The sequence below is a fragment of the Mesoplodon bidens genome (genome assembly GCF_964165515.1).
Source record: "Mesoplodon bidens genome assembly, chromosome: 11".
In the NCBI taxonomy this organism is placed as follows: Eukaryota; Metazoa; Chordata; class Mammalia; order Artiodactyla; family Ziphiidae; genus Mesoplodon; species Mesoplodon bidens.
The window spans coordinates 7,501,269-7,523,634 of NC_138167.1; the positions used below are offsets into that span (position 1 = coordinate 7,501,269).

Genomic DNA, 22,366 nt, shown 5'->3' on the forward strand with positions numbered 1-22,366 from the left:
ATGCTAGTTTCAGGTATACAGCAAAGTGAATCAGTTATACATGTACATATATCCACTCTTTTTAAAATTCTTTTCCCATATAGGTCATTACAGAGTACTGAGTAAAGTTCCCTGTGCTATACAGTAAGTCCTTAGTAGTTATCTATTTTTTTTTTTTTTTTTTGTTACGTGGGCCTCTCACTGTTGTGGCCTCTCCCCTTGCGGAGCACAGGCTCCGGACGCACAGGCTCAGCGGCCATGGCTCACGGGCCTAGCCGCTCCGCGGCATGTGGGATCTTCCCGGACCGGGGCACGAACCCGTGTCCCCTGCATCGGCAGGCGGACTCTCAACCACTGCGCCACCAGGGAAGCCCAGTAGTTATCTATTTTATATAAAGTAGTGGGTATATGTCAACCCCAATCTCCCAATTTATCCCCCCACCCCCATACTCCCTGGTAACCATAAGTTTGTTTTCTACATCTGTGACTCTATTTCTATTTTGTAAATAAGTTCATTCATACCATTTTTTTTAGGTTCCACATATAAGCGATATCATATGATATTTGTCTTTCTCTGACTTACTTCACTCAGTATGACAATCTCTAGGTCCATCCATTGCTGCAAATGACATTATTTCATTCTTTTTATGGCTGTGTAATATTCCATTGTGTATATGTACCACATCTTCCTTATTCATTCCTCTGTCAATGGACATTTAGGTTGCTTCCATGTCTTAGCTCTTGTAAATAGTGCTGCAGTGAACATTGGGGTACATGTATCTTTTCAAATTATGTTTTTTTTCCAGATATACGCCCAGGAATGGGATTGCTGGATCATACGGTAGTTCTAGATTTAGTTTTTCAAGGAGGTTCTGGACACCTTGATTGCTTCCAAGTTTTGGCAATTATGAATAAAGCTGCTATAAACACCTGTGTGCAGGTTTTTATGTAGACAAAAGTTTTCAGCTTCTTTGGGTAAATGCTAATGTCGGGGAGGAAGAAATTTCCCTCTGCCCTTCTTGGTTCTTCTGGCTGGTCTAAGAATTAAATCGACATGAGACACATTAACAGGAGAAAACCAAACAAAAGTTTAATAACACATATACACAGGAGAGACCCAGGAGAACAGAGTAACTAACTCACCAAAATGTCTGAAGCCCTTACCTTAAATACCTTCCTCAGCTAAGGACAAAAGAGGTTGGATGTTTGAAGGTGGGGAGAGTCAGTTATGGGAAGTTACCAGGAAAAACACAGGAAACAAGGGTAAGGTTATTTTGCAGATTTAAGTCCTTGACTTCTCTGTTGATAAGAGTTTCTAGAGATTTGGCCACCATCCTCTTCCAGGTGCAACAAGGGAGACACCCTTATGAAGGAGATTTTCCTTATAAACACAAATGTCACTTACAAAAGGGTAACTCCTTGGTTTTCAGTTTTCCCCATGTGTGCTGTTTCTTAGAAAAAAACCAGCTTAAAATAATTAATATACCAGAGATATTTTTAGGGTGGCAAATTCTGCTCCCCCTACACTAAGGGGTTGATTGCTATATTTTATTGTAAGTGTATGTTTAGTTTTCTACGAAATGACCAACCATCTTCCAAAGTGGCTGTACCATTTTTCATTCTCATCAGCAATGAATGAAAGTTCCTGAAATGTGAAATTTTCAATATCGCCTTTGGTTAAAAGGGGGATTTGGAAATATTTTTATCTGAATGAATGTTTTAATTTATAAAATTACCTCCTATATAATATTTTAAGTGCTCTGCTACAAATAAAGGTAGAGAGCAAGCTGTGGGAGTTGAAGGATTGGGTAGTCTAAGATAAAGTATCAGCATTTAGAGAAGGCTTAAGGCAGGAAGAGTAACTGATATTTCATCTCCAAATTATTTTTCATGTATAAATTGCCACTGTGGTTAGGTATTTTCAAAATAAAAGTTAAAATCAGCTTTAAACTAGCTATGATTGTTTCCAGTAGATGTGATGGGAAAACAACACTTAAAAAATATTAATCTCCATCGTAATTACTTTTCTCAATTGGTTTTAAAGTACTCCTTTGAGAGATTTATCTATATTTAGGTCAAAGCTCAAATGAGCTAAAATGTTCAGTTTGAGAATAAGGACTAAACATTATAAACATACAATGTGATCAAAGAATCCCTGGATTTTCATACATGAGAAGGATTGAAAAATGCCATAGAGAAAAATAATGAGCATCAAAGGCTATGCAATTCATTTTCCTTGTTTCAATAATGAAACTTAGTTTCTTTTCTTTTGTGGGTTTGTTTTTTAAATCACAGATAAGGAGACCTTGCTGAAAGTAGACAGGTGACTGGGGCCGCTGTTGTCTGATACATTTTTCAGAACTTCTGGGCCTTGTTTAGGGCAAAGCAGCCCCTCATTCTTCATCTTTTCTTCACTCTTTTTTATCTTAACAATTTCTGCTGCTCCTCCCCTACAGGTCCCTGGAATCACTGTCGTTAGTAGTGGTTGGAAAGGCCTTTGTCCTCGGATTCTTAGCAGGGAAAGGGGAGGGCCAGAGGGAGGCGACACTGGCACCAGGTCCACCCTCCAGTCTGCCACCAGCCCTTCCGGTGGCACTTTGTATCCAGGTTAGAAGAGTACTTTTCTCCGGTGAATTTTTGCCTTAGGGAAAAAAAAAATATTTGAGGACTACTGAGTTAATCACCTGAATCTCTTGATATTTTCTTTTCCGAAGACAGATCCGACTTCTGGGTTAGGAAGAGAAAGTACATCATTTCTATATCCGAACGTGTGTGAAGCCCTTAGTAGTCGGGACTGACATCACTTCTCCGGACCTTGATTACACCTCTTGCCCTTCACCTTATACATCTCTTCAAATCCCTTAGTCATGCTCTGTTTGTGCTGCTGCTCTAGGAGCAGCCTGCGGCCAAGACCTAAACAACATGACGCCAACGTGGTGAAGGAGGGGTCACGGTCGGAGGCAGCCAGCCTAGCACCGAAGGCGCCGGGCGAGTGCAATCCAACGAGCGAAGGGCGAAAAGCAAGCACGGGGCACCTCTGCACGGGCCAAAGGAATGCCAGGACCCCCATCCCATCTGTTTCCAGACTCCAGATCCCAACAGGCTGAAAAAAGCTGGATTTTCGCCATCTGTATTTGTTTTGGGGCCCAACCAAGAAATTGCGAAGGAGAGGGAAGAAGACAGTTTTAGAACAGATTTTTTTGTTTGAAAAACACCTTTAATGTCACAGTCACCATAAAATAAGAGGTGAAAATTGCTCGTGGTCCCAGTGAACTCTATTCAGGGAAAGTTTAGATGGAAGGAGAAAACACCGAAATGGACAGAGATCCTGCCCACCCCCATCCCGCGGACCAAGGATCGCGGGGGGCGGGCCGGGGGCGGGGCTTCGTGACATCACAGGACCAACGCGCCACCGTGTTGTTTTTGTGCTCCCGAGTCTCGGGAAAAGCCTCCAGGATTTCTTTACCTGGCCCTCCCGTGCCTCTGGATCGGGGGCCCCGAGACCCCTTCTGAAAGCTCTGCAGAGCCGCATTGCGACGGGGGCTGGCCTTTCTGAGGCGGGTCTGAGGCACATTGCGATTTGTTCCGAGGGAATCAAGACGGGAGAGACGCCTTCGTCGGCGAGGGAGGCAGGCCCCGTCCGGGGATCTTAGAAACCCTGCGGTCCATCATGAAGTTCCAGTATAAGGAGGACCATCCCTTTGAGTATCGGAAAAAGGAAGGAGAAAAGATCCGGAAGAAATATCCGGACCGGGTCCCTGTGAGTGTGGAAGGGGAGGGGGGAATGAGGGGGGGGGCGGCGGAGTCGTGATGGCTGCCAGAGGCACAGAAAGGTGGTCCCTAAAAGTACTTAACCTGGACGCCCGTCACTACGGAGAGAGCCAGTGGAAGGAACGTTCGCACTGCGGACCCTTTAAAATCCGTATCCCCAGGGCCCGTCCCCATCTTTGGAGCTGACCGCAATTTTAGAGCGGAGCCTACGTTTGAGTGACTCAGCAGTATTCAGAGGCTGTGTGAGCTGGGATGTACTCAAAATGTGGCCCTTTTTGTGCGAGAATGATTAGGTTGGGACTACCCATTTGCTGCCTTTAAGACTGCCTGGAAATTGTTCTGGGAATAACAGATGCGGTGGATTTGCTCCCATCAGTTTTCTCCTTAGGTGGGTCTCCGTTCATCAAGTTGACTTTGGCCCTTATAGCCTTGGGTTTGGGAGGGAAATGTCCGGAAGCCAGTGGATCCTTTATTTTTGTCTCTTGAGGGTTAGGGAGCGGGCGTGGGGGGATGGGGGGCGCTCCAAGACAGGCCTGGCCCAGAAAACAAGGTCACGTTCTCCGCGCAGCAGCCGGGTTGCCTCATCATTCCTGGCTCCGGGGCGTGTGGGGCTGCAGCCAGCCTTCCTCCGGTATTTATTCTGAACACATTGTACCTGGACACAATAAGGAAGGACTGAGACCTTTTTTCTCTCGGGTTTTTGGACTCTGGCGTACGTAATGTAAAACTAGTGCAGGCAGTGAGGAGGGAAGAAATAGTAAGGTATCTTGCTGCATCCGGGCGCTTTCCCCCTCTCCCCCTCCCCCGCCTCCTGCCTGGTTTTTCTCTACTGTGGGCTACGCAGCCGGATGGGAAGGCAGAAGGCTTTAAAGTGTGGTGGAGGGAACAGTCGCTGAGCTTTGGCGATGGGGGACTAGAGACCCTAAGATTGTGCTCTTTATCTTCGGGCAGGGACATTCGGATAAATATTACAGATAATTTGCAGGTAAAGGAATTGCCATTATCTGATGGTGAGAGGTACTCTTGAATTCCTTTCCAAACGTCGTCTAACTTTGATGTTCTTACAGCTGCCCGAAGCGACGTGGGCCGTATAAACCCCTTGCAGTCCTTTTCCTATAAGGGTAGAGGAGATATTAGGGCTGTTCCATTCCCCAGGAATTACATACAAAAGGGTTTTCAGCTCAAAAGGAGAGCTAGCCCTATTACCCACTGACGGATTCGTGACAAATTGCCTTCTTGGTCTGTGGACCTTGCATGACTGCTTTAACAGTTTCCCCCAAATCTTGGTGATACCCATTCCTACTCTCTTATAGTAATATTTGAAAGTGACAACTAACTTTGATTGATACCTTACCATGTACCTGGGAGTATTCTCAGTGCCCTGTCTATATTCATTCACTTAGTTCTCACACCGTTATAATCCCATTCTACAGAGGCAAGATCTGGGGCACAGAGAACTGAAGTAACTTCCTGAAAGGTCTCACCTGGCTGCCGTGGGGCAGAGCTGGGATTCTGACCCTGGCTGTTGGGCCCTCCGTGTCATATTGTTTCTCAATCTCTAATGCAATTCTGTTCAACAGAATTATTTAAGTGTGCAGTGTGTGCCTCGCACTGTTAGGTATTGGAAATAGAGAAGTCAACTGCTGCCGCCTTCAAGAGTTCACAGATGGTAGTAGGATGCCAGGACGGCATCCCAGTCAGCAAAATGACCACCGTTTATTCAGAACGCTAAGTAGGAGGCTCTGTTCCAGTAAGCTCCGTATAAGTCACAAACTCAGAATTGTACCTGTTCCTACATCTAGTTAAAATTCTCATACATTTGCTCAAAACAGTCTTTTCCATTTCAATCATTTACATGCATTCACCCAGAATATTTCAGCTAATCCCCCCTATTTTTGTTCTGCTCATTGTTTGGTGTTAAATGTTTTACTTCTGTGATAGTTTGTAAGCCATTATGACTCTCACTTAGATCTCATGATTCCTCCAGTTAGGTTTTAACCAGTGGTCAGCCTCCTAGCTGCTCCTTAGGTGCTCAGCCTGTGGCCTTCTTTCTAGTGATGCTAAAGGATCTCTACCCTCTGAATCCTGAGATTTGGTGCAAGTTCTGGGCAGAACCCTGAATCTTGCTGTGCTCAAGTGTTGTGTTTACGGAGAAGAGGGTTAGACTAAATGATTTCTAAAGCCCTTTCCCCCTAGACCATTGGTGTAATTAAAGCAGTCACGTACCCTTACTGCTTATGTGACTTGAGTGTAGCCTGAGCTCATCTGTAGCTGCCACCCAAAAGAATAGGCGTGCTTGGGCCTTGAGACAGACTTTCATGGGATTTTGAAGTTACCTTTCTAGCTACAGTGTATTGAAAACCTGCAACATAGCAGGAAACTGTTAGGAAGAGATTGCCTATTTTTTGAAATTCATGGGCAGCCCCATGGAGTATTAGTCACATTTCACAGAGGAGAAAAACTGAGACCCAAACAGGCAAAACATCTAGGCCCAGGGCCCACTGTAAGTGAAGGGTTCCTGGGAACTTGAATATTTTCTGGTAAAGCGAAGGCCTTAATGATTCCTTCTCCCCTCCTTTTCCTCCACATCCAACCCTCTCCTCCCGATGTCACAGTTGCACTTAGCTTTGTCGCTCTCTTTTTCTGCTCCCTTCACGTGGTTTCCATGTCTTATTAATCCGGGCTGGAGCTGCCACGTCGTCTCAGAGTTCCTGCGTGACACAAGGCAGCCTCCTTCCCTTTGATTTTATGTGCCTGCGGCCTCCTGTCCATCCTCGTTGTTGCGCCATCACTGGTCTCTTCCTGTGCTCTTCCTACTTTTTCTTTTAATTTCTGACTCACATATCACTGCTGTAGTTTTGATTTTTATTTATTTATTTATTCTTCCGGTTTTACGGAGATATAACTGACATATGGCACTGTATAAGTTTAAAGTGTGCAGCATAATGATTTGACTTACATACCTCTTGGAATGATGATCACAGTAAGTTGAGTGAATATCCATAATCTCATACACAAATACAAAATTAAAGAAGTAGAAAAAAAATTGTGTGTGTGTGATGAGTACTCTTAGGATTTACTCTCAAAGTGTAATTGACCTACAACACTGTGTTAATTCCTGTTACACAACGTAGTGATTTTTTCTATACATTTCAAAATGATCACCGTGATAAGTCTAGTTAGTTATGGTATGTCACCATATTACTTATTATTATATTCCTCACACTATACATTTTGTACCTGTGACTCATTTATTTTGCAACTGGATTTATTTTTATTGTTAAGTGTGATCACGTCCTTCTGGTCTTCCAGGTGCAGGATTCTTTTTCTGTGCAAAAATAAGTAGGTTTTTCACTTGTTATTCTCTCCCCTTAAATTTAAAAGCTTCAGATTTCTCCAAATCAATCCTTATGTTTAGATCTTTATAATTTACAAAGCCTCTTCACTTAAAATTTTATGAATTATTCGAGTTCATTGTATCAGTTACATGCCTCTGTAAAAGATGTGTTTGAAAGTTATCGTCTTCCTTTTACTTGTTGGAATGCTGAAGCTCAGAGAGGTTAAGTGACCTGTTGAAGGTCACACAGCTACTAGGGATACTTGTCCAGTGTATATTTCTATTTCTTTAAATTTTCTGTGCTTCGCATATCTTCTGCCTAGAGTGATTATATTTTCTAAACTAAAAATCTAAAGCTGATGGTTTTACAATAGATTTTAAATATTGTTAAATTAAATTAAATATATCACATATAATATATAAATAGTAAATATATTTATATAATATTTACATTTAAGTATATTTAAATTAATATTAAAAATTTATTTATAAGATATTTTCTATTTTATAAATCTTCATGTATAGAGTCTTTAAATTTTACATATCTTTTTTTCTTTTCATTACAGACATATATGATCTTTCTAAAACTTGAAATATTATTGAAATATTTAGTGTAGACATTGAAAATCTCTTAAAATCCTAACAGATAATCAGTATTGACTAATGGGTTAGTTATTGTACTGACATCATACTAAAGAATATAAGAACTGTTTTAATACTTAATTTTTTCAGTTAATAGTGTCTTAAATATATTTTTTGCAGTCGTTCTCAAAAATTTTGACAAAGTATAAAATTTGAACCACATTATCTGTACCTTTAATAAATAGCATTTATAAGACAGCATAAAACTAATAGGTACTCAGGACCATCTGAGAAAATTCAGACAATCTTCTTGGTGCTTTAACTAAATACCAGAAAGTATATATCCTATAGTATACCTTACAGGTAATTCGTAATTAAAATCAAGGTTTTAAAATCTTTACTTTTCATAACATGCCCTCCTCATCCTCTTGTTATTGCAGTAATAAAACTATAACATTATTAAGAAAGTCCATTTCCCCATACATTTTGTAAGGGGTAAGGGGGAATAAGAAATGGAAAAGCTTTATTGGCCCTAGACAAACTCACTTCAGATAGGGCAACTGTAGGATGTAGAGGGGAAGATACTAGTTTGGATTCTGAAGTTTTTATCCCCACTCTCTACTTCTCCCAGGTGATCGTGGAGAAGGCTCCCAAGGCCAGGGTACCTGATCTGGACAAGAGGAAGTACCTAGTGCCCTCTGACCTCACTGGTAATGCTCCTTCCCTCCCCTGACAACTTCCTCCCATGGGAAAGCATTCCCAGTCCTTCCTGTGTGCATGTGATTGTGGGATTGAGAGGAAGTAGAATTGAAGAGAGTGAGTGGGATTCTCCTGAGAGTTAGGTGATTCAGAAACGGTGATGTCATAGTTCTTTCCCATCACCAATTTCCTTAATCATTTCCCATGATAGTGCTTTGTTTGATTTAGATGCAGCAAAGTACGAAAGCTTGAAAGGAAAGATCCGACGTCCATTATTTAAACCGCTTAAAATTCAGCTTTGTTATTGTGATACCAATTTACTCCAAAAGGAAAACCAGACTAGCTTATTGGGAGGATCACATTTTAGAGATTCTCAGCTGAATACCTTGTCTCAAGCTACAGATTTTTGTTAATATATCTTGTAGATACTGTTTGGATAGGATATATTCATTCTTCACGTTGATTCTTAATGGAGTAACCACTGCATCAGGAGACACTTGGAAAGATTTTGTAGATGTGTTTGCTCCAGAGTTATTAGGTTTGCATATCAGCCTTCTAGAAATCTTTCAGTGTGCTCAGTGAAGGGTAATGCATCGAACCCCACTTATTGCCCCAACATTGGTATGCCTAATTGTGCTGAGATTACTGCAGTCTATTAGACCGCTTCCCGTCACAAGGTGACGGGAAGGTGGGAGTGTGGGAAGTGTGTTTCTTTCTTTCTTTTTGTTTTTTTCTTCTTCTTTTTGGCTGCACCACATGGCTTGCAGGATCTTATTTCCCCGACCAGGGATCAAACCCGGGCCCTGGCAGTGAAAGCGCCAGAGTCCTAACCACTGGACTGCCAGGGAATTCCCTGGAAGTGTGTTTCAAATCAAGTTTAGACAGTGATGGGAGTGTTTCAGTCTGGAGACACATTGTATTCCCTCAAAGGTGTCTACAGGCTTTGAGTGGATATGCTAACATTAGGTCTGAAATTGAGTAAAGTCAGGAAGGGTTGAGGAATTAAACTCCTCAATGGCATGTCAAGAAATATGCAGGCTTCTTTGAGTATCACTTTTTATTTCTAAAGCTGTAGGACTGTATTGGGCTCTGTTCAGGTGATACGTAAGTCTGGTACTTTTGGAAACAGGTGCAGTAGGATATTTTTCTGGATCTTACCATTCTGCTAACCTCTCATTTTCTTCCGCCTTTCCTTCCTTTTCTAAAACCCTCCTTCATCCAGTTGGCCAGTTCTACTTCTTAATCCGGAAGAGGATCCACCTGAGACCCGAAGACGCCTTATTCTTCTTTGTCAACAACACCATCCCTCCCACTAGCGCGACCATGGGCCAGCTGTATGAGGTAATGGTCCTGGTGACAATACTGTGCAGTCTGGCCTTCTCTAGCTTTTGTCCCAGGTGTGTTATCAACATCCCAGGTGTGTTACCAACATACCTGGGAAGTGGGGCAGGAGGTGTTGTCTATCAGGTTCCTTTCACATGGCCGTGTCAGGCTCTGGGAGATCAGATGCCACTTGTCCCTTAGGGAATGAGCAGCCCACTAGATTCAGTCCCTTTGAATTCTCTTTTTAGTCTTGCCTTGCTATAGTGTTTTAACATTGGATCGTCTTTATTGAAACAGCAGGAAGTGGTTTCTGACTGCACAAATTCCAGATAAAATGAAATTTAAAATTAAGGCAGTCTTTAAATGGATTCATTTGTCTTCACAGATACACTCAGTTGGAGGGAATAACTTGAGTGTTTTTATTTGGTTTAATTGGTAAACTGTCAGAATCTGATGAGAAAACTAGAATAAAGGACTTTATCATGCTGTATCACCTAAGGTTGTTACTGCATTATTATTCCTTAAAGGGTTTCACACAATACTGCCTTCTTTTTGTGTCCCATTAGTGACTTGCACAAACTTTTCTAGTACCCTCTCATTTTTATTCCACAGCATACATTCCCTATTAGTTTTTATTCCAGTATATATAGTTACCTTGTATCTATGTTCCCCTTGCCAGAATGAGCCTTTTAGGGGTCATGTTTGTACCCCTGATGTGTATGGCGTTCTCCACGAAGATTTTTGTGAACTCAGAGTTCAAAGTTGAATCCCAGCCACTTCTGCTGCTTCTTCGATCCTCTTTTCACTGGGGACTAATGATACCTCCTCTGCCTACCTTACAGAGTTGTGTGAGGCTCTGAATCCGAGGGATAATGAATGTGATTATGTTTTCTAAACCGTCGTCTTACCTCTTCCCCTAGGACAACCACGAGGAAGACTATTTTCTGTACGTGGCCTATAGTGACGAGAGTGTCTACGGGAAGTGAGTGGTGGAAGCCGGCTGATGGGAGCACCCGGACTCGGGGCAGGGGGAGGGGCGTGTGTGGGGCTTGGGGAGAGAAGGGAGAGGGCTCCCCCCATGGAGGAGATAGAAGGTGAAGACATCTGGAAACACTACACTGCACACACCATCACCATATTTTCACATGCTCAATTGATATTTTTTGCTGCTTTCTCGGCCCAGGGAGAAAGCATGTCAGGACAGAGCTGTTGGATTGGCTTCATAGAAAAATGAGGATGCTCTAGTCTCACAACACTGCTGCGCATTAACTTTTGTGGGATCTCCATAGAAGAATCGGGGGGTGGGCGAGTTGGGGCCAGAGATCGTGGACCACCAGTAACTTTCTGCTCTCCTTCTCTCTGGGCAGAGATTCTGTTTTGGACATTTGCACAAGACATGTAGGGAAAGGGGATGGGAATGTTTTAGGACCACTGGTAGTGGACCATTCCTGGGGACCAAAAGAGACCCATTGTAATTGAAGCATTGTGACCCCTGACCTCTCCTATCTCCACATCTCCTCCCGCATCCCAATTGTCATCTCACAAGCATCACAGTGCCCACCCCAGTGGTGGCAGTAGACCTGAGACCCAGACACTTAGATGGAGCTCTCCTTCTGCCGGAAACTAGGGGCCAGGCGTGAGGGATGTCAGGATTGCGAAGATAGTCTCGGTAGCGTTAAACTGGAATTGACAAAGTATTGAGCATCTCTGTCTAACCTGCTTTGCTCTTTGGTGTCCCTTTTCCCCACACCTACCTTGGACTTGAATGAGCCTCAGCCATTTCCAGAGATAGGCGAAAACCACTCGTCTGGCATTTCCCAAGCTTCACTCCATGAATAGGAACAAAGCTGAGTTACGTATGGAAGGGGCAGGTGTGAGGTACGATGGAGTGTCCGCACCTCCCGCTCATCCAGAATTCTTGCTCCCAGGCTGCTGTGCTTCACTCTCACATGCACGGAAATGCCCAGTGAGGGCCAGCTGCTTCCCTCCTTGGGTTTTCACTTACCACAGCCGCTCGATAGAAACACTTGCGAGGGTGACTTTTAGTAGTTCCTGGGGATTCTGTCTGATTCTGATGGCTTTTACTTTAGGGGTTATGATGTGGGTGGGAGTGGGAAGCAGGAGTTGCACTCAGATGGGACATTTCAGTTCATCTCAGACATGACACTTCAGTTCATCTCCGCTAATGCAAAGGGTCCTTCCCGTGGTGGAAATCCGTGTGTCAGTTCTGTGAGCTGCAGGCTCTTGTATCATGAAGTTTCTGCTGTCAGGCCGAGGAAATAAAAGAATTGCATACCTTAAAAACCTGCCGTGAGTTCAGAAATGTTGCTTCTATTTAGTAAGTCTTAGAATAGACGGCGTGTGGACGCCGAGCAGAAAACTTTGAGTAGGGGTGGCTGTCGGCTGGGTGCCCACGCGCGGCCAGACGTGTACCCTGCCCGTCACTGCCCAGGAGTCACCGTCCAAAGGTGAATGGAGGTGGGGCAGCGTGCCCAGGGTGTCGGTGCAACGTGGGTGATTTTCTCCTCCTCAGATGAATGCCTTGTCACCGCTTTACGTGTTACTCAGAGCTGAAGGTGGAAGACTGCCTGCGTTAGAAGATTGGGGGTGGAGGGGGGGGTGCTTGTTAAGATGCAGATGTCTAGGCCTCACGCAGATTTGGCTGACTCAGCCCCTCAGCGTAGGCAGCTGCATTTTTAACCGGCTCCTCGTGACTGCTGCACGCTGAGGTTGGAGAGGCGTTGCTCTGGTACCTGGTTTTGCTGTAAGTCCTAACCCAACCTATTCCTTTCACATCTCGGTCAATATGAGGCCACCATCTCCCAAGGCAACAAATGGCGCCTCCTTGAGGCTCCTGGGGTCAGAACAAGCTTGATGCCTTCTGAGCTTAGGAGAGTCTTCATTCAGGAACCGATATGTAGGTAGGCGGTGGGGTGCCAGTTTAGAGACAATGAAAAACAGATTAGTACAAATTCCTTTCTGAAAGAACTTTAATACCCATTTCTAGTCTTTAATCTCTTGCAGGGCTATATCCCCAAGTGGTGTCTACCTCTGTAGAGTTTTATGGAAATATAAGAGTCAGCAGAAAAGAAGTAGATGGTCATAAGGGATCCATGGCAGGATTCCACCCACCACCAAACCCAAATCATGCCTGATTGAGAGCTAAGTTAGGACTGAGAGGAAGGGTAGAAGAAGCCCAAACCCAGCAAAGGCCACATGTAGGAAATACAGAAAGTTCTAAGGAATTTTCATGTTGACATCAAGGCATTGGAAATGGACACCTGTCACTACTGCCAGGTATTGGGGTGTTTCTGATAAAGCCAAATGGAAGCTAATACTGGAATTAAGATAATGAACTTGAAACTAAAAACTTGCCCACACTACCTGGGAATGAGATTGGATAAATGTTTAAAAGAAGAACACATGGCAGATCCCGGTCCTCCGTACGCATTGGAAGCAGTGGTGTGGGAGACTGTAGGCCATTGCCAAACCAAAGAAGGGCCTTGAATTTAGAGGCTGTGCCTCCCCCAGCAGGCCTTTGCTTATTTTGGTCCTACTCATCTCTAGAGTTTCCTGGTAGAAAAAGTTTATCCTTGGATGGGACATTACATACCATATTAGACCAGCCCTCTGACCTAGGTGCATAAAGTTGAAACAGCTAAGTTCAGAGACAAAGGCAGGCTGGATATTTCATTGTTCTCAGTTGGATATGATGCTCTTTCCTGTACATCAGTATCTCAGCATCATTTCCCTGTTTCCTGCTGGTCAAGCTTTAAAGCTTCTTAGCACCCTCAGTCCATTGTGAGTCATCTTGAACTAAAAGCAGGTTAGGAAATGTCCTTTCATTAACTGGGTCCCATGTAAGATTGACACCCTGATGCATATTCCTGGGGACCAGTCTTGAATGATGTGTCACATAAGTCCATTCTTCCCTTGGAGGCCAGTATGACATCAACGGCAGAGTTGAGTGAGTCCTTAACTTTTACTCTATTTTGGTAGAAAGATCTCAGATATAGCTGTAGGATAAGTGTACATCTAGGTTTGCCAAGGACAGTCTAGATTGATGCTTATTGTCCTGATTGGTTTATTAATGGTTCCTTATTGCACTGTCACAAGTCCCCCAGTGGAAAAAATGTTATATGGTCATGCTCTTTATACTTAGTATAAAAAGGGAAGCTTAGTTCCACCATCCGTCCCAATGCAGCCTGCCCCAGCACAGTGTGGGTAGAGACCAGAAAAAGAAGGCCACTCCTGAATGGCAGATTGTTCTGCTTCATTCTGTTTTTTTCCCCAATGCAGAGTTGTCTTCTTCCTTTAAAGCATTGTATACTTAAAAAAAAAAGTTCACAGACCATATTGTGAAATCAGAAGTTAAGATTGCAAAAGAACAAAACAAATAGTTAAATCGTGAATAGTGGTGATTAGGCAGACAGGTGCACTGCCTTCCACAGCTCCAGGGGGTGCCCTGCCGTGGTGGTGTGAACAGCCCTCTCCAGAGCTGGCTAGTGCCCAGACTCTGCCTTGGTGCATTCACCCTTTGGACACAATATTGTCAGTTATTGCAAGTTGCTGTGACTCTGTTGTGTGTATTAAGCACGCAGTTCTATCAGTACATCGCATCTGTCAGTAACCACCCGGTATGATAGGTGTGGTATGGTTTTGAGATTCTGTATGTGGGCTGGGACGGCACATGTACACTTGCCCGTGGATACAGCCCCAAGTCAACTGCAATAACAAGTCATTTCTGAAAAATAAACTAGTTGATAAACTGATTCCATCCACTTCTTTTTTACTCGATACAAAACTTGGAATCAACTATTTCTAGCTGTGTTTTCTTTGGGATATATCTTTTACTCTGACAAATTTGACCAAGTTCCAAACATTCATCCTCGTTTTGTTTTTGCTGCATGAAACCACCAGTTATTTTCAGAAACTGGTCCACTTTGTCCTTGAGTGGCTCTGAGTCCAGTTGGTCATTTTACTGCCGCCCGAGTAACTAGTTCCTTCCTATCCCCCCTACTCCTCACCTGCCCCTTTGTTTACCTGGATGTTACAGTGCGGGGCCTGCAGTTTGGTCAGCTCCAGCCTGTGGCATACTCTCCCGTGGATGACTCAGGGCTACAGAGCTTGTTTTTCTCATGCTTCAAACGACCCACCGCCCCAAACAAAAAACATTGAGTCCTCATCCCAAAAGCTGTAAGATGTTGTGAAGATGTCAGCCTGTTTCCCCTGTTGTGTTATAGGACCATATATATATATATTTTTTTACTTTTATTCTTACTGTTAAGGGCACTTTAGTACCTTGTAAATACAGACGACCAGGTTATTTTCAAAGTTTGAAGGAACAGGAAGGGATCGCCCCTAGAAGGAGTCAGATGACATCCCCACATGCCACTGTGCAGGTGCGTACATATTTCAACAGTGAGTAACGGACGACCCTAGTCACCCTCTTGGTGCATGTTCCACAGTGTGGACCAATCAGTTTTGACAGTTCTACTTTCAACATAGCAGTGGATTTATTTAAGAGCCTCGTGACTTCTGTTCAGAGGTATTTAGCACCTAAAACTTGCATGAAGTGATCCTGAGCTCTTGGGTTGGTGGAGTAAAACACATCTGTTTTTACACATCTCAGAGGGCTCAACGTTGCCTCACCTCACTCAATCAAAGCTTGGTGATTGCTTTGCTTGATATTCAAAGAAAAGGAAAAATAAGCCATGTTTTAGGTGCTAACATTGGCTAACTAACTCCCTACCGCCTTCAAGTGTTGGCTCAGCTGTCATCTCAGGCTACCCAGAGCCCCTCTTTTAATATTTCAACAAACTCCACCCACTCGCAGCTCCCACTCATTCCCTCCCTGATCTACTTTTGTCCTGTTGGCTGAGCACTGATCACCTTCTGACGTTTTCTCAAGTTCATGGCCTGCTCTCACTAGATTGTAAGCTCCACAAAGGCAGAAGCTTTATTTGGTTCAGTGGTTTACACAAACTGGTCAGAACAGTGCCCGGCCTAGAGTTCATGCTCAAAAAATAGTGAAAGCATAGTAGCTTCTGGTAGGATTGAAGGTTTCAGTTCAGGGACTAAGGTAATTAAGAACTAAATAATCCATAAAAGCACAAGTTACAAAAGGGCCATTCAAGGAACTTTGGGAACGCCTTGGAGCTTCCTAGAAAGAAGATTTGGAGGCAGGGCATAGGGCTTGAACCCCAGCTCTGCCACTTACCCAGCTCGGTGACATGGGCCAATTTGTTTTTTGTATTAAAGGAAATTCTGAATTTCCTTTGTGTCAGATATAATCATTCCATCATAGGTTGTGAATACTAAATCCTTTGCAAATCATTAAATAGCATTCTTGCATATTAGTGAGTTTTGTTTGAAACTAAAATGCCAGTGACTTAGGCTAGCTGGCAGGAATAATCTAGGTTTTCATGTTTTTATCCTTTGGTCATAGCACAGGACCTTCATCGGCAAATGCATCGTGTGGCGTATGAGTCAGGGAAAATGAAGCAGCATATGTTGAGCAGGGTGTCTCCAAAAACAGTTTTCAGGCTGATGGGAAATACAGCCCAAAGGGCTCTTTTCCTTTTGGTTAATAAACTCTCCTTGAGGATTGATTTCTTGCTTGCAGTAGCTGCTATTTATTTTCAGAGGTGGTCTTGCCATTCCCCTTTTCCACAGCAGCAGGTAAAAAAACCACCTAGATGTGGGACAGGGGAGCTGGAACATTTTTCAGCCTTATCAGGTTAGAAGCAATATGAACCTTTTTTATGTTTTTTTTTTTTTTTTTTTTTTTTTTTTTTTTTTTTTTTTTCCGGTACACGGGCCTATCACTGTTGTGGCCTCTCCCGTTGCGGAGCACAGACTCCGGACGCGCAGGCTCAGCGGCCATGGCTCACGGGCCCAGCCGCTCCGCGGCATGTGGGATCCTCCCGGACCGGGGCACGAACCCGCGTCCCCTGCATTGGCAGGCGGACTCTCAACCACTGCGCCACCAGGGAAGCACCTGAACCTTTTTTTTAAGCTTATATTTTGCTAAACAACTATAAAATGTCCAGATATTCCTCATGCTGTACACACGTTAGCAAATATAACTCCCGCCCATTCGTGTTTATACCACCCAAGCCCAAGGAACTGTATGAAACACTGCGTCTGGAGGGGATGCCCTCGGCTGGGGTGTCCTGTAGCTCGATATGACTGCAGCGCCCAGAAGCACTTCCTCCTGCCTGTGGTCCCAGCAGGCTGGTCCTGGAATGACAAATTAGGTGTCTTTTTTGTTCGCCTTTTTTGTCAATTTTATGACCCCTAAATGACATATCCCTTGAGGACCCATACTTCTTAAGTACCCACAAATGTGCCAGGAGGCAAATTCAAGGAGAAAGGGTGGGAGAGAACAAACCTTTATCGGCCAGTTATTAAGTATAAATCACTGTGCAAGATGCTCAATGTTTTCTCACTTGATCTTGGAAAATAAACTCTGAGGTGACTATTTTAATTCGATTTGCTAAAGAGGAGGAAGGTAACTTTTCCAAGATCAAATAGCTAACTTTGAGCTAGATTCAAACCCAGGACTGACTGATCACAAACCTCACATGCGGGTCTTCCCCATGGTCAAAGCAGGTTAGGGCCTTTCAGTGATTCCACGTGCAGTTTTGATCAGATTAAAGGCTGAAGCTATAAAGTGTTTCCGTTTCTCTTTGTGATGGTGCCCTGTCCTGATTGGCTTGTGCGTGCTGATTACAAATATATACCAAGTACTTTTACACTCCAGGCCCTCTCCTTGTGTGTCGCTCTCTATATCTGGAATCCCCTCCCCTGTCCTGCCTGTCTAGTGAACTCTCTCCAGAAGTAGCCCCACTGTGCGGATTATACAAGGACAAGTATCACGAAACTAAAATAACAGTGGCTTACACAGGACATTTGCTCCGTTCTTGTGTAAAAATGTCCAGGTCCGGCCTGATGGCTCCGCCTCCTGAGGCTACTGTTGCCCTCTCTGTTCCATATCAGTTGGGTGTAATCCTCAGCCTGAAAGTCAGAGGCAACATCTGTTCCCTGTAATCCGATGGAGGATGAGAGCCAGAAGAGGACAGCACACAGCCCCGCTCTCTGAAGGGAAGCTCCCTGAAGGTGCTAAGGACAGCACCACTGATTTCTACTGGCCAGAACTGAGTAACCCGGCCACTCCTACTGCAAATGGGGCTGGGGAAATCTAGTCTGTGTCTTAGGTGGCCATCCTCCTGGCTCAAAACTTTATTACTTTGGGGTTTCCCTGGTGGCGCAGTTGTTGGGAGTCTGCCTGCCGATGCAGGGGACACGGGCTCGTGCCCCGGTCCGGGAAGATCCCACATGCCGCGGAGCGGCTGGGCCCATGAGCCATGGCCACTGAGCCTGCGCGTCCAGAGCATGTGCTCCGCAGTGGGAGAGGCCACAACAGTGAGAGGCCCACATACCGCAAAAAATAAATAAATAAATTTGTAAGAGGACGCTAGCCATCCTTGAAGAGCTCTATGGTTACTCTTCTCTCTAGGCCAGACCTCACAGTGAGACCTGCAGTCGCTGAATTGGGAAAGGTAAATGCAATGGGGGGTAATTGCACCCTGAGGTGTCAGGGGCCAAGTGGCAGCATTTGACCACCAAAAGCAAGGTGGGTGTGGTTACCATAATGGACAGTAGGATCAAAGAGACAATCAGAATAGTCTGGCTCATGCAGATGTATGGCATTGGATTGTTGATCATGGTGTTCCCAGAGGTAAAATATATAAGAAGCCTATTAAATTCTTACTTGGTGACTTATTCAGTTTGGGCTTCTATAGCAGAATACCATATAATGGGTGGCTTAGAAATAACAGAAATTTATTTCTTACAATTTTGGAGGCTGGGAAGTCCCAGATCAAGATGGGCTGACAGATTTGGTATCTGGCAAGATCCTCCTTCCTGGTCTATAGACTACAGTCTTCTTTTTGTGTCCTTACATTGTGTAAGGAATAAGGAAGCTTTTTGTAGACTCTTTTGTAAGGGCATTAATCTTATTCATGAAGGTTTTACCCTCATGACCTAATCACCTCCTAAAGCACCCACTTTCTAATACCATGACAATGTGGGTTAGGATTTCAACATACAAATTTTAGGATGACACAAACATTATGTACAGCATGCTGCCACAGGCCCACAAAATATAACGTTCCACTGACTTCTAGCCTTCATAGTTATTCACTGGATAATCCACTAACAATCTTACCAAGGATCCTTTGTACATGGCTAGTTATTATTCTTTTGATGTTTTCAAGATTCTCTCTTTGTCTTTTGACAGTTTGACTGTATGCCTCAGTATGGCTCTCTTTGGGTTTATCTTACTTGAGATTTTTGGATTTATAGATTCATGTGTTTCATCAAATTTAGAAGTTTTTGACCATTATTTCTTCAAATAATCTCTGCCCCTTTCTCTCTTTTCAGTCTGTGACACCCATAATGTATATGTTGGTATTCTTGACAGTATACTGTAAGTTCCTTCAGCTCTGTTCACTTTTCTTCCTATTTTTTTCTTTCTGGTCCTCAGATTCAATAATTTTAAAGATCGTGGCTTCAAGTTAGCTGATTCTTTTATCTGTCTAATCTTTTGAAATCATGCATTAAATTTTTCTATTCAATTATTGTATTGTTCAGCTCTATATTTCTGTTTGGTTCTTTTATGATATTTTCTATTTATATTTTTGAAATTCTCATTTTGTTCATATATAATTTTCCTGTTTTCCTTTAATTTTTTTGTCTGAGTTTTTCTTTAGCTCCATGAGCATATTTAGTACAGTTGCTTTAAAGGTTTGTTTACATAGGTTGATATCTGTGCTTCATAGACAGTTTCTGCAGATTCATTTTGTCTTTTTTTTTTTTTTTTTTTTTTTTTTTTTTGCGGTATGCGGGCCTCTCACTGCTGTGGCCTCTCCCGTTGTGGAGCACAGGCTCCGGATGCGCAGGCTCAGCGGCCATGGCTCGTGGGCCCAGCCGCTCCGCGGCACGTGGGATCTTCCCGGACCGGGGCACGAACCCGTGTCCCCTGCATCGGCAGGCCGACTCCCAACCACTGCGCCACCAGGGAAGCCCTCATTTTGTCTTTTGAGTGAGCTCTATTTTCCTGTTTCTTTGTATGACTTGTGATTGGTTGTTGTTGAAAATTGGGCATTTGGTAAAACAGCTGCCTTTCCCAGTATTTGCAAATTGGCTCTGTGTCAGGGCAATTCTATATTTATTAGTTTTGAACTTTGAGTCTTGGGATTAGCCTGAGATGAAGCCTTAAGGTCTTCTCAGGCCTTTTTGAACTTGCATCTTGCCTGGGTCTCTGTGTAGATTTTTTATTCCCTCATATATATGGTTGCTGTTGAATGTCTTTACTTCCCAAAGAATCACACCTAGCTTCTCCTCAGAGCCTTAGATGATCTGTTGTGTGCCTCACCCTCTTATCTCTTACTCCAGGTGCATGTGGATCTGTAGTGTCCTTCAGCTTTTACCTGCAGTGTCTGCCATATTTGTTACTATTACCAACATGGAACATAACTACTCTTTCCCAAGATAATGGCCTTTTGGAAGCAGAGCATATTCTGTCCAGTAAATTTGGGGTGAGATACACCTTCTTTTGAAGGAACAATGATCGGGCATTAGCCTAAATAGAATAGTCAGTAATAAGATGATCATGGGAATTATATCTGGGGACTATAAAATCCTGGTACAGAAAATCTATTGAAAATAGAAATTAAGATAATAAATATGTTTGGAGCCTCAGCTTTAAAATGGTTTGAAGAATCAGCTACCATCAGTTCCACAGGAGGATAATAAACTAGTTCTTATAGAAACATATATTAAAGAGAGGAAATAGAGTAAAAAAGATGTTGTAAATTTATTTTAGGGCTTTACTTGAGACTGAAAGAAATGCGAAGCAAGATTACATGAAGATGAGGCTCCTTAGTGTGGCTTCCTCATACAAAACCACATGGCTATTTTTCTAGAAGAAATGGTTGAGAAAAATACATTATGGGTTATGAAACTATATATATACATCTGAGATAAATGAATCTGTAAGAACTATGAAGAAGTCAAGGGAACCTAAGTAGTTTTTAAGAAAAGGACCAATTGACATAGGTAAATAAAATTACCCTGCAAGTGAAAGTAATTGATAGGAAAAGGAGAATACTGTGACTTGAAGGCTTTTGAGCTTGCTTCCATTTTTTTTTTTTTTTTGCGGTATGCAGGCCTCTCACTGTTGTGGCCTCTCCCGTTGCGGAGCACAGGCTCCGGACACGCAGGCTCAGCGGCCATGGCTCACGGGCCCAGCCGCTCCGCGGCATGTGGGATCTTCCTGGACCGGGGCACGAACCCGTGTCCCCTGCATCGGCAGGCGGACTCTCAACCACTGCGCCACCAGGGAAGCCCTGCTTCCATTTTTGAGATTACAGTTATTCATTCTCATACTCCAATGTCCACCCTCAATACTTTTTGGGCCCCTCAATACCCAGAAAGGATCCAAGAGATAAGGCTGAAGTTCTTGCTTGAACTCCTGCTGCCCTCAGAATGATTGTCTAAGAGTGATTCTGATATGAATCCTTCTACTTCAGTGATTTCATGGAGTATTATCTATTAATTAAGAATTATTAAGGGACTTGACTGGCAGTTCAGTGGTTAAGACTTCACCTTCCAATGCAGGGGGTGTGGGCCATCCCTGGTCGGGGAGATAAGATCCCACATGCCTCGCGGCCAAAAACCCAAAACATAAAACAGAAGCAATATTGTAACAAATTCAATGAAGACTTTAAAAATGGGGACTTCCCTAGTGGTGCAGTGGTTAGGAATCCACCTGTCAATGCAGGGGACACAGGTTCGTGCCCTGGTCCAGGAAGATCCCACATGCCGTGGAGCGGCTGAACCCATGCATCACAATTACTGAGCCTACGTGCTACAACTACTGAAGCCCGTGCACCTAGAGCCCATGCTCTGAAACAGAGAAGCCACCGTGAGAAGCCTGCATACCGCAATGAAGAGTAGCCCCCGCTCACCGCAACTAGTCAAAGCCCACGTGCAGCAATGAAGACTAAACACAGCTAAAAATAAAATTAATTAATTAATTTTAAAAGACTTTAAAAATGGTCCACATCAAAAAAATCTTTTAAAAAAAGAATTATCCCATTAAATTATTATAATTCTATTAATTGAGATAATTCATTATCTTCATACTTACTTAATATTTTGTTATTATTTTAATGATTATTCTGAAAATTTCAACATGCATTTTTGACTTTGTAATGTCCAAGATAAACAGTTGCTTTACCTCTTCTTGTATATTTTAATAGCCTTAGATCCTTTTAACTCCACTTATGCCCCTTTTAATCTAATTGCAACACAGTGTACTTGAAACTTATGCAATTTTAAACCACAGACACTAATATTATGGTTTTATATAATCACTATTCATTTAGATTTACACCTGCATTTACCTGTTTCATTGCACTTTATCCTGAATCTTAGCCGTTCCATTTGGGATTATTTTCTTACATCCAAAGAACATTATGAGATATTATATGGTATATCCTTTGTGCAGACCTAAGGTAATGATTTTTTTCTCTACCTATCTTAAATTATCTTTATTTCACCTATGGAATATAATTATATCCTCATATGATTCTCATATAATTATCT

The 22,366-nt window shown here is 43.2% G+C and overlaps 1 protein-coding gene across 1 annotated transcript; it reads left to right on the forward strand.

The window, feature by feature from the left end:
- The first annotated feature begins 3,380 nt into the window (after window positions 1–3,380).
- Window positions 3,381–11,995, forward strand: GABARAPL1 (GABA type A receptor associated protein like 1). Its single transcript, XM_081248977.1, has 4 exons — window positions 3,381–3,739; window positions 8,301–8,379; window positions 9,591–9,709; window positions 10,612–11,995. Exons 1-4 carry the CDS (start codon window positions 3,650–3,652, stop codon window positions 10,675–10,677), a joined length of 354 nt encoding a protein of 117 aa, XP_081105103.1. The 5' UTR covers window positions 3,381–3,649; the 3' UTR covers window positions 10,678–11,995.
- Window positions 11,996–22,366: the final 10,371 nt, after the last annotated feature.

What these genes read in the sequence shown, in the direction of transcription:
- GABARAPL1 (XM_081248977.1), top strand. Translation starts at nt 3,650, where the DNA reads ATGAAGTTCCAGTATAAGGAGGACCATCCCTTTGAGTATCGGAAAAAG. An exon ending in AATATCCGGACCGGGTCCCT is followed by an intron (nt 3,740 to 8,300) that starts GTGAGTGTGGAA and finishes TACTTCTCCCAG; the next exon opens with GTGATCGTGGAGAAGGCTCC. An exon ending in AGTGCCCTCTGACCTCACTG is followed by an intron (nt 8,380 to 9,590) that starts GTAATGCTCCTT and finishes TCCTTCATCCAG; the next exon opens with TTGGCCAGTTCTACTTCTTA.